The sequence below is a fragment of the Zerene cesonia genome, chromosome 22, assembly GCF_012273895.1.
Source record: "Zerene cesonia ecotype Mississippi chromosome 22, Zerene_cesonia_1.1, whole genome shotgun sequence".
In the NCBI taxonomy this organism is placed as follows: domain Eukaryota; kingdom Metazoa; phylum Arthropoda; class Insecta; order Lepidoptera; family Pieridae; genus Zerene; species Zerene cesonia.
The window spans coordinates 5,154,354-5,166,239 of NC_052123.1; the positions used below are offsets into that span (position 1 = coordinate 5,154,354).

The 11,886-nt window shown below is 34.2% G+C and overlaps 1 protein-coding gene across 1 annotated transcript in view; it reads left to right on the plus strand.

The window, feature by feature from the left end:
• The window catches only part of LOC119835983 (probable ATP-dependent RNA helicase DHX35), a 42,450-nt gene extending 39,407 nt beyond the window's left edge, over positions 1-3,043 (plus strand). Inside the window, exons 13-17 of the mRNA XM_038361123.1 lie at positions 492-619; positions 1,063-1,209; positions 1,544-1,634; positions 2,405-2,555; positions 2,914-3,043. Of these exons, the coding sequence (XP_038217051.1) occupies positions 492-619; positions 1,063-1,209; positions 1,544-1,634; positions 2,405-2,555; positions 2,914-3,028 (632 nt within the window). The 3' untranslated portion in view covers positions 3,029-3,043. The remainder of the gene's footprint in view (positions 1-491; positions 620-1,062; positions 1,210-1,543; positions 1,635-2,404; positions 2,556-2,913) is intronic.
• Positions 3,044-11,886: the final 8,843 nt, after the last annotated feature.

Sequence of the window (11,886 nt, forward strand, 5' to 3'; positions counted from 1 at the left end):
CGTTTTTATACATGCCGTCTCTTTCTGTCGCACGCGTTTTTATATATGCCGTCTCTTTCTGTCGCACGCGTTTTTATACATTCATTCGCTTTCAGTGGCATGCGTTTTTGTGTATGACGTCTTGATCTGTGGCGTGCGTTTTGTATATGCTGTCTCTTTTGGTCGAGTGCGTTTTTATATATGCTATCTCTTTCCTTCGCATGCGTTTTTGTATACAGAGTCTCCTTCTGTTGCACGCATTTATGGGACCTCACGGAAATTACCAGCTTTCAAATAATAATAAAAAGGTTCATGAAAATCTGCTCACCTGTATGTAAGTTCTACGTTAACAAACCCAAAAACAAAAAACTGTCAAATATAAACAAAAATATTATTTTAAAATTGGATGTTATTAAAAAATACACTTTGTATTAATGTCATTTTTTATATTTGTAGTAATACTCTTTTTTTAAATAAAAATTATGAAATAAATTTAATATTTCTGTTTCCAGGTGAATTCGGGTGTGTCGATGAAATTCTATCGATAGTGTCGATGCTACAAATGGACAGTGTTTTCGTGAAACAGTACACCGGCAAAGCGTGTGCCGCCGCTAGAGTATCCAGGAGGAATAATTTCGAGGTGCGTCTATTGGTTTTATAAATTCACCCGCGTAAGTCCGTATCCCGTAGGAATATCGTCATAAAAAGTTGCTTATGTGTTATTCCAGTTATCCAGCTGTCCACGTACCAAATTTCATTGCAATCGGTTCAGCAGTTTTTGCGTGAAAGAGCAACAAACACACACACATCCTTGCAAACTTTCGCATTTATAATAGTAGTAGGATTAGTAGGATTGGGATAATTAATCGATATAAAAACTATCCTATATCTTTAGTTGGACCAAATTATACATTAAATTCCAAATTTCATCAAACTTGGTTGAGTTGGTAAAGAGTTCATTGGGAACATACATCATGACACTGAATTTTTATATATAAAGATATTATTTCAGCTACAACAAATACTTACCCGTTCGGAGTCGGGGCTCGCACCTAGTGTAATATATTTTTTGATAAATTCCAGGTGGCAGAAGGCGATATCATAATGTATTTAAATATATACGATTCCTATAGTAGAGTGAAGGGGGCTCATAATGATGAGAAATCGGCGAAAAAGGCGTGCAAAGACTGGTGCCACAGGATGTATATCAATTATAGAGTTATGGAAAAGGTAAGGTATAATAGTTTTAACCGACTTTAACTATTGTAAGTAGATTATAGAAATAGAAAAGAAAATTAACATCAGCCGTGTTATGTTTGGGGTTTATATCAAAATTAAGGGATCATTTTTAAAGTTGTATTAACTATTTATTAAATTTTTCTTATCTAAATTAAATTTTAAATTGGTACTGTGGTTTAGCATGAGAGCCTTACAGACAGATATTCCGTTTATTTGTATGTACATCTATTAACCTACTGCGAATTTAACGCACGCGAAGCCGCGGGCAAAAGCTAGTTAATTATAAAATATTAAATATACAATTACAAGAGATATTTCTTTACAGGCTTGTGAAATTCGGAGCAGTCTGGAGAAGTTGGTTAAAGGCAAGTTTAATATTGAGAATAAAACATTCGAAGGACCGGATTTAGGTTCAGGTAAATACTATTTTTAACTTCACCTGTATGTTTGTATGTTTGTATGTAACCGACTCCTTTAGACTCGATTTTGACCCACTTGAAACGGACAGAATGAATTCAATCTCTGTATACTTATCAAGGATCGGTGACAATACAATGATATGATGAGTTTATTGTATTATGCTGGGGATCGTCGGGATGAAATAATTTGAGAATTTTTTTGGAAGAATAGAAAAAATTCGATCACGAGGCAGGATTCGAACCCGTGTTTCTTGCCTAACCGTAGCAACGCCTAGCCTCTCGGCCACCCGTGATCCTGCCACAGTAATCGAATTTCTTCTACTCTTTCGGTTTCATGTGCCTAAGGGGCACCCCACGCCATCTATTGAGATGATTAAGAACCATCACAACCAATACGAAACATTATTTCAATGATTACAATATTGTATCGATGGAACGCGGCCTTTGTTAAATTTAATTTTTAGTTTTATAGCATTGAATTCGATTACTGTGGCGGGATCACGGGTGGCCGAAAATATTTTATAAATGGGGAATTTTGAAAGAATGGAAAAATTTTGATCACGGCGGGATTCGAACCCGCGTCGTTTTGCCAAACCGTAGCAATGCCTACCAGTTGCCTCTCAGTTTTTTAACTATTTGTGTACTTTTTTTTCTTACAATTTGAATTATAAATGGCTTTTAAGCTAAAATTATTTATTCAATCGTTCTCTATCGCCTGTTTTTTCCTAATAATCATAAATTGAGATTTTTTCCCGATATTTTTTCAGCAAAATGCATACGAATAATGAAATGCGTGCTGAGCGGAATGTTCCCGCAGGCCGGCTGGCTGGGCGCGGCCGGACACTACACGAGCGTTCTCGGAGCTAAGTTGTTTATAAGCGAGAGTAGCTGCTTGTATCGCGTGCAACAACCCACTTGGTGAGTTTGGTGCTTTGGTGTGTTGGTGCTTTGTTATTTTGGTGTTTTGGTGCTTATAAGGATGTGTGTGTGTTTGTTGCTTTTTCACGCAAAAACTACTGAACCGATTGCAATGAAATTTGGTACGTAGACAGCTGGGCAACTAGAATGACACATAGGCAGTAATTCAAACAGCGCATAGTGAAGTATAAATCTATGACATAATTTATTTGTACGTAATTGTGTCGAGTGTTTGAGCCCTTTTTGTATTTGTTCTATTGTATTGGTGCAAATCTATCTATCTTATTTTCAGATAATAGTAAAAAAAGTATATAAATCGAGTTTTAAACCCGTTAAAAAGTGTAAAACTCCTTGTCAGGGTGGCGTTCGCGAGCGTGCAGAGCGCGGGGGACAGGGTACACATGAGAGACCTCATGGCGATACGGAAGGAGTGGCTGCTGGAAGTAGCTCCGCATTATTATACTGAACTTTAATAAATTATTCTTAAATCACTTGTTTTATTCATCCTATCCTACTAATTTTATAAATGCGAAAGTTTCTGAGGATGGATGTATGTGTATGTGTATGTATGTTTGTTGCTCTTTCACGCAAAAACTATTGAAGCGATTGCAATGAAATTTGGTATGTAGCTGGGCAAATGGGATAACATATAGGCTTTTAATCCCGATATTCCTACGGGATACAGACTTGCGCGGGTGAAACCGCAGGCCGCAGCTAGCTACTCTCATAATGCACGCTCTATAATAAATGGTTGTAATCAAATATAATCTACACTAATATAAAGAGGAAATTGTATGTTTTTCAAAACTTCTTTCCACATAAAAGAGCTGCCACTTCACTGAGTGACATACTAGGCTATACATGTACGTCGGGCGAAGCCGGGCGGATAAATGAGAACTAATTAATAAGAATGTGGTTATTTCATTGTTATGGAATGTTTAATTTATGTTAAAAATAGTATTGACCAAAGTCCTTAGTTTAAACCACTTTATTTAGTCAAAATCGGTTTTTTGCCTACAAAACCGCTCATTGGGTTTCTGACTAAATTACTTTTGATTGATTGTTTCCGTTAAAAGTGGTTTTGACCGGTAATTAGTAGTGATTATAAGATTAATATTAGATATAGATAACATACAATACTATACTAGATATGGCATTATATAATCTGTGATATTGCTTTACTCTGACCATAGATTTTATCACGTCATCTGTTATCAAAACAAAGAACTGGATAACAGGTAACTGATAAAATTTAAGGATCCATAATTATATAATTTTTCAATAACACAATTGAATGTCTTTGACATCGAACCTAAAACGTCCATTATAGTCAATGTCGGTAATATTCACTGATCTATGATACATTAATTAATAATTAACTGACATAGAATATAATTATATTTTGTTTTCAAAATGGTAATAAATAACACACATGAAATAGATTGGTCGAAAAGTGACCAAAAATACGTTTTTTTTTTTGCTAAAGCGGTGAAAATTACAATAGCAATATTTAATATCTATATATTTGCTATTTTGAAAGTTTTATATGAACTATAATGTGCTTTGCATTTCAAAATGCTATAAATATAAGTTCCATCTGACTGGTTAATCTCAAAACCTAGAAATCCGTTAGGTGAAATCTATAAACCAAAAATCTACATGGATTTAAATAATACTGTGAATCATTAATAAATGTAAGTACATAAACAAACTATATTATATGTTATTAAGTTTTGTTAATTCGAAAGAATTTTTGAGAACTCTGTTGCAAGCATTGTTAACTAATAATACCTAAATAAATAAATATTATAAAACAGTCCTCGGACTCAAAAACTACCGCACCGATTTTCATTCTATTTTCACCAATTAATAGCATGGTTTTCAACGATAGTTTTATTATATTTCTTATATTTTAAAACTATGCGGGCGAAACTGCGGGTGCAAAGCTAGTATTATAACATAATCATACATTTGACATCACGCCATCTATTATCAAAATAAAGAACTTTAGCCGGCAGATAACAGATAAAAATAAATTATTTCATAATGTTCAATAATAATTTCGTCACTCAACATCGAACTTGAACCTTCTGTTGTAATCAGTACCGGGAAATAATTCATAAAATAATAAAAAAGTAAATTTTATACCGCAGTGATAAAATTTCGCCGCATAAAATTACATAAGCAATATTCAATTTTGATGCATTTGCTTTGTTTAATATTTAAACACCAATTTATACCTCAAAAAGAAACATTGTAATTTCTTGTTTGACCACAGTATTTTTATTGTGTGAGTCGAGCACGCTTCGGCACGAATTGGGCCAGCTCGCACCGGGGAAGTACCACACCCCCACAGAAAACCGGCGTGAAATAACTGCTTGCTATTGTGTTTCTTACGGCGAGTGGGCGTGTGGGGTCTTTCTTTCTTGTCATCAATCCTTTCTTTACCCCTTATCCCTTAAAAGCGGGCAGCGCATTCTCAGAGGTCTGAGCCTCTGCGAATGTTCATGGGCGGTGGTGATCGTTTACCATCAGGCGAACCACCAGCTCAGTTGCCCGCTGTGACATAAAAAAAAATATTTCATAATTCATATTACCTACTATATACTCTGTTGACAAAGACACATAGATAATTAAATACCAAGCAAATCATTTCATGTAATGAAGCCTGTATTTATTTTTATATTATACACTATCTGACCCAAACGTGTTTTGCCTTCATCTTATCACTTCGGTTAAACAGTTTACGATCTATTTTTAGACCTACCGAAAATACATGAAATATTTCATAAAAGTCGGTCAAGCTGTTCCGAGGACTATAGCAACTAATAGTGCCACAAAATTATCTTTGAAATAGCGAAAATTAAATTAAAGATATTAGCCTAATAAAAGCGATGTTTAGAATATTATTCTGAATGTTACACTGAAGCGAGAACTTTATACAAAGTCTGGTGTAGTCGGATTAGTTTTGAATTAGCATTCAAATAATTTATAAGTAACTTTTCGCAATTATTTATTAAATGTATAATTTATTGTATATTTTATATTATACATATAAACCAATTAAAAAAAATCTGTTGAGTATTTTTAAAGATCTGAGCTTGCATGCATACATACATGGGCACAAACGCGGGAAGCGACTTTGCTTTATAATATTTATGTAGTGATAAACTGCCTTGTAATATTTTGTGTATACTTGTAAATTAATTGTGTTTAAATGAAGAAATGCCAATAAAACTCAACTATACAGATACGAATTAAAATAAAATTTAAGAACTTCACATCACGCCATCTATTATCAAAACAAAGAACTTTGGCCAGCAGATAAGTGATAATTACATTGAAAAACACACAATTTCATAATATTTAGGTATTTTTATATCAACAGTATCGAACCTAAGACCTCTGGAAATGTAATCAACGCCTGGTATAACCACTATGTTACATTGATGATTTCAAATTGTGCAATAAAATTTTATGATTTTCTAAACATAAAGTATGATACATTTTTAAGAAAATTACACACTTAATCATTATTATTAATAAACTTGTTTTATAATACAATATCTTTTAATGATCAGATAATAAAAGTCTATTATTATTGAAAATACCTGGCTAAATTTCTTTCATATCTTAGTAATATAATTTTTCCCGTATGAATATCTATATATCTATTTACTATAATATTTAAAATAATATTTACTGTGATATTTAGAACACTCTTTTTTTGTAGACCTATACCATGGCACATTTCGTTAAAAATATATTCGCGATTTTGTAATCCTGAGCTACATGTATGGAAAGCCATAAAATTTATTTTTAGATTTAATGTCACCTGTAAGTCGAACCTTGTGTTAGTCTATCAACATATAAAGATTTGTTAAATTGGTGTAGTTTGTAACGCACATATAAATTGATAGACGCACATATAAACAGACAAACGGATAACCAGACAAACAAATAAATAATACCAATCTTTGTTTTTTGATCGAAAAATCATGTTGCAAAGCGATTACCTTTTTATAAATATTTAATGGACAAAATACTACACTGTAATGAGTGTTCCGACCATGTAAATCATGACTCATAAAATTATGTAATGGGTTGACAATAACAAATAATTAATAATTAATTATAAGCCAATTAGTTTGGTGTAAAGAATATTAATGAGATTCGTACAAAATGTGTATAGCATATTTCGAGGCATAAAAATCCAAAATGCTTTATATATTTATATTTTATAGAATAGAAAAAATTAGATCATGAGGCGGAATTCTAACTCACGTCCGCGTATCGTGGCGACGATATTTCGCAATTTTTTCGCTGTATGTAACTTAGATGCCCCACGCCATTTGTGGATATAATTAACAACCATTTTAATCAATATGAAAGATTCAATGATTACGACATCATATCTTGAATCAATATTTAAATATTATAACAATTTACCTTATTCCATCAATATATTGCGAAACAGTGTTGCTTATTATAAAAACTAAAGAGCGAAGATTTCAACCAAAACTGTATTTTTATATGCGAATAATACGATATTTTCATCATTGTTTAAATCTTCTTCTCCTTATCTTATTATTCTGATTAGAATCACCATTAAATAATTTCCATACATTTAATCTGTATCTGTAAGCAAGTGAGATAATTTAGTTTAATCTAACATTAAAGTCTGGCTTTTAGATCTTAGCACTGCATATTTATTTTTTACATAAACTATAATAATCTTTTAGTTGCCTTGCATTTCTGCGGCAACAAGCAAGTAAAAACTATATTTATTATCATTGAGAAGTCTCCTCCACGTGTCGCAATGCTATATTATATACTTATATAGCTTTTCCCGTATCTCAGTGCGGATTTAACAAACGTATGTTTATTCACGATATGTCCAGCGGTACGCGGGTGAGTCGATATGGAGTGAGGTTTAATTTTGAGCAATGATTGACTTACTTTGACCAATGATAGATCTAGAATATTGTGTAATACTGTTAGTTCTCTGCCTGTGGCTTCTCTCACGTCCAATTCACGTTACTGCGTGAAAGCCGTAGGAACTTTCACATTATCATGCCATATTTCACACGCATTTTTTTACTCTCTTGACAAAAGCCTATCTAGTTCCTTATACTTTAAGTCTTTGTTTCGAATTCATAAAATGTAATGGTTTCAATGTTAGAGCGTGATAAACAAACTCACAGAGAGATTTGTGAGAAGCAATTTCGATACTTTTAATATTGACTTAATTTTTAAATAACAATAAATAAATAAATGAACATTTATCATAATATCTAAGCGTACCGTTCACAAACATCAACAAGAACGAAAGAAACATATTTGATTCGACTCCAAAAAATTACAATTTAAACAAAGTAATACACTTAAGTCACGAAAAAAACAACAGAAACAAAGAAAAGCAAAATTGAAATGGGAAACATAAAGTGGAACCAAACGGGGTAGCCATTCAGCGTACGCAGCAGCGCATTTGCCGCATTGATTTAAAGTGGCCCAGATCTGCGACAGTCGGAGCGGCAGGACGTACTCAAATATTAATTATATAAATACATAATTATGATAAATTCATATAAATAACATCGAGCCATCGTATCTTATTTGTGACGTCATCCCATCGCCCCAAACGCTAGATTCGTGACTGCTGATTCAGCCGTCGTGACAGTGATTAGAGACGATGTTGCAATAACCTTTGGGAGTGTCATACACGCCCATTTGATATCCAATGATATCGCTTTACTAACTGACCCGGCAAACGTTGATCTAGCAGGATACTTTCATGTAGGGTTGTTAAAACTGTGTGTTAAAATTGTGTGTTTGTTTATTTATATGTCTTGCTTTAAAGTCGCAACGGAGCGATTTTATGGTCGAACGGTCGGTCGGTTTTTTGACACTGGAGATTAGAGTCTAGACAGTGGCACAGGCAACTTTTTACTTCGGTCAAATATCTCGTTTCCATGTGAATTTCCTTTGATGCGAAGCCACGGGCAAAACCTAGTTGTTGTATATATCCGGTTTTGATCACACAAACTAACAGAATATATTAGTTATTCAATAGCATACAGATACATTCCTCCGATTAGTGATCAGACCACAAATAGATTAATGTCATAATTTTTCGAGATTATCTATTAGAAATGTTTTATAATATTCGCGTCGATTATGTCAATCGATGTAATCAGTATACAAATAAAACATGTAAATACATATGTATCATATAATTAATGGATTAGATAAATAATTTGAGTAAAAGATGATAGGCGCATGTTGGACAAGTGTACCATCGCATGACAATTACTTGTATAATTAACTCTCGACATAAGCGACAGGTGTTTCTAGCTTAATGAGTCTGTTTGTGTGTCTGTCTGTGGCAACGTGGTACCGAACCATGATGGATTCATATTAGTCGTGAGTGTTGCTATGTTTAATGGAAATTGGTCGATTGTAGCCGCTGCAAGTTGGAAAAACAAAAAGAATTTTTCTCGACTCCCTGAATATGGGGATCAAATGTAAGGGCTTGACTAGTAGAATTTACACTTAGACAGGTAAGCACACAACTGAACGGGAGATTTATATTTAAGTTACAGTTTACTTGTGTAGTTAGGAATGCGTTTTGTTAATGGTTGAGTTACTTTAAATTTATAATGTTTGTTATGAAGGAGATATACAGTACACAATGTTTATACTCAAACACAAAAAAATACTATGTTTATACTCAATACTTTATCGATCCTTTGGATTTAGTTATTTTAGAGAAGTTTTGAAAACTAATAGAAAAAAGTGAAAGCACTTTTTTATTAACAAATACAAATTATCAGTTCTGAGAATAAACTGAAATGTACTCAATTACTTAAAAATTATATACCAATATCAATATAAATTACCTAAACAAATTACAATACGATTGATTGACTGCTTTTATCGTATAAGTCAAGTAATTAAAAGTTTTTTTTTTATGGCAGAGCAAGCAAAGGAGCAGGTGGGCCACCTGATGTTAAGTGGTCACCACTGCCCATAAACACTTGCAACACTAGAGTTACAAGTGCTTTGCCGGCCTTTCAGGGACATATACGCTCTTTTCTTGAAGGCCCCAATGTCGTAATTAATAAAATAAAAAGTCAAGACATTTGCAAATATTCCATACAAGAGCGCAAACACTCGTACATTACAACATGGTCTACGAAACTTAGTAGTATATACTTGCTATTTCACGACGATCTTCTGTGTGGCTTCCTTCTTAACAGTATTCTTTTCCTTACCATTTCCAGTCCTTTCCTATATTCCCATCTGGAATCCTTTCTTTATCCCACACCCTTTAAAGTTATCTATCCTTACGCCTCTGCAAATGTTCATGGGCGGTGGTAGCGATTACCATCAGGCGATCCACCGCTTTCTTTGCCGACTATGACATAAAAATAATTAAAGTTTACTGACCGGTGTTGTAACATTAATTTCAGTATTAATTTTAATTTTTCTCCATTTTTTTAATAGGTTCACCAATATTTCTTTGAAGTTGAAACAGACGATAGTTGTTTAGACAAACAAGCCCCGTTACCATGGTTACCATTGAGCAACTACGTATACGCACCATACATGGATATGACCACCTACACTTTGATCCCAATATCACAGACCCTGTTTACGATAAACGGGTCAAGCTCAAATGATTTCGTATTTCGTTTAATTATGTTGTTTATTGGAGAACAATTTGAATTTCGTGATTACCTCTTGACTAAGGATATTCTTGGGAAGTAGGTTGATAAGTAAGGTAAGGGAATGGATGTGATTTGATCCTGGAATGGACGTCAGTGGCTTTTTTGTAGAATGTAAATAAGTGCATTTGTTTGTATTGGTGATACGTAAAATTTTCTCCGTAGTTTTTATATAAAAACAGGTGAGCTGGGAGAGAAGTGACAAAGGTGTTCGGTTGATATTGCAACACAGCTTTTATTGTGCACAAGCACAGTATTTATTGTGGGAGTCGAGCACGCTTCGGCACGAATTGGGCCAGCTCGCACCGGGGAAGTACCACACCCCCACAGAAAACCGGCGTGAAATAGTAGCATGCCACTGTGTTTCGTACGGTGATTGGGGGAGCCGGAGGCCCTTTTCCTTTTTCTCACCCGTCCTAGTCCATTCCTTCTTTCCAGTCGTTAATCCTTTCCTTTTCCCTTACTCCATAAAAGCGGCAGCGCATTCACAGAGGTACTTACTACCTTTGCGAATCTTTATGGGCGGTGGTGATCGCTTACCATCAGGCGAACCACCAGCTCAGCTGCCCGCTATGACAAAAAAAAAAAAAAACAGCGCGAGGGAGCGAAGCTAGCGTGCTTCGGCAGCGTCCAGCGTGTCCCAGAATCAACTTGAGGTTACCAATTAAAACGGAGACCAATATCGATACAAATATAAGCTCGGTGAGATAGTTTAACTGACTCCCTCCCTACGCGTCTTGACAATAAGAATTTTAGCTATTAAGTTACTATCCGTATTCATTAAAATGTACGGAACTCTACGAATAAAAAATTCGGTGAGCCGAACTTGTGGATGACAATATAATTTAGCGATAAGGACCATTTGCCCCATAAAACAAACATAGCAACATAAGATAAGTGGCATTATCAAGATACGTCACGTTCGTATTTATGGAATTTCTAAGTAAGGATATTTTTGAGATAGATAGATGTATTTTTAATATCAAACGACTGATGAATTTTAATGTTCTTTATAAATTACATGTAAAAATTCAAAAATAACAAATTATATAATCCATTTATTTTATATCGAGTATCAAACGTAATTTAAATAACATTGTTAAGTACCTACATTCAATATAAATATTCACAAATTGTATGTAGGCTATTAAATTGCAGTCGATAAGGAAGTAATGTAGCGTTACATTTAAAGATAAATGTAATGATAGATATACTACGGTCTAAACTCTAAACTACGTAACGGTCAACAGGTGTACCGACTGATAAAATTAAAATATAATAAAAAATGTGCTTCACTTCCCTTATACCATCTGAGCTGATGGTTCGCCTGATGGTAAACGATCACCTTCACCCATAAACATTCGGAGAGGTAGTGTCTCTGCGAATGCGCTGCCGAAGGTATAAGGAAAGGATTGGAAATAAGGAAATGACTGGTAAGGTTGAGGAAAAGGAAAAGTGCCTCCGGCTCTTCCAATTACCGAACGAAACACAGTAGCATGCTATGCCCTGGTGTGAGCTGGCCCAAATCGTATCGAAGCGTGCTTCACTTCCACATTAGTACCTAATCAACTATTTATATCTTATACCTTTAAACGAGCAATTCT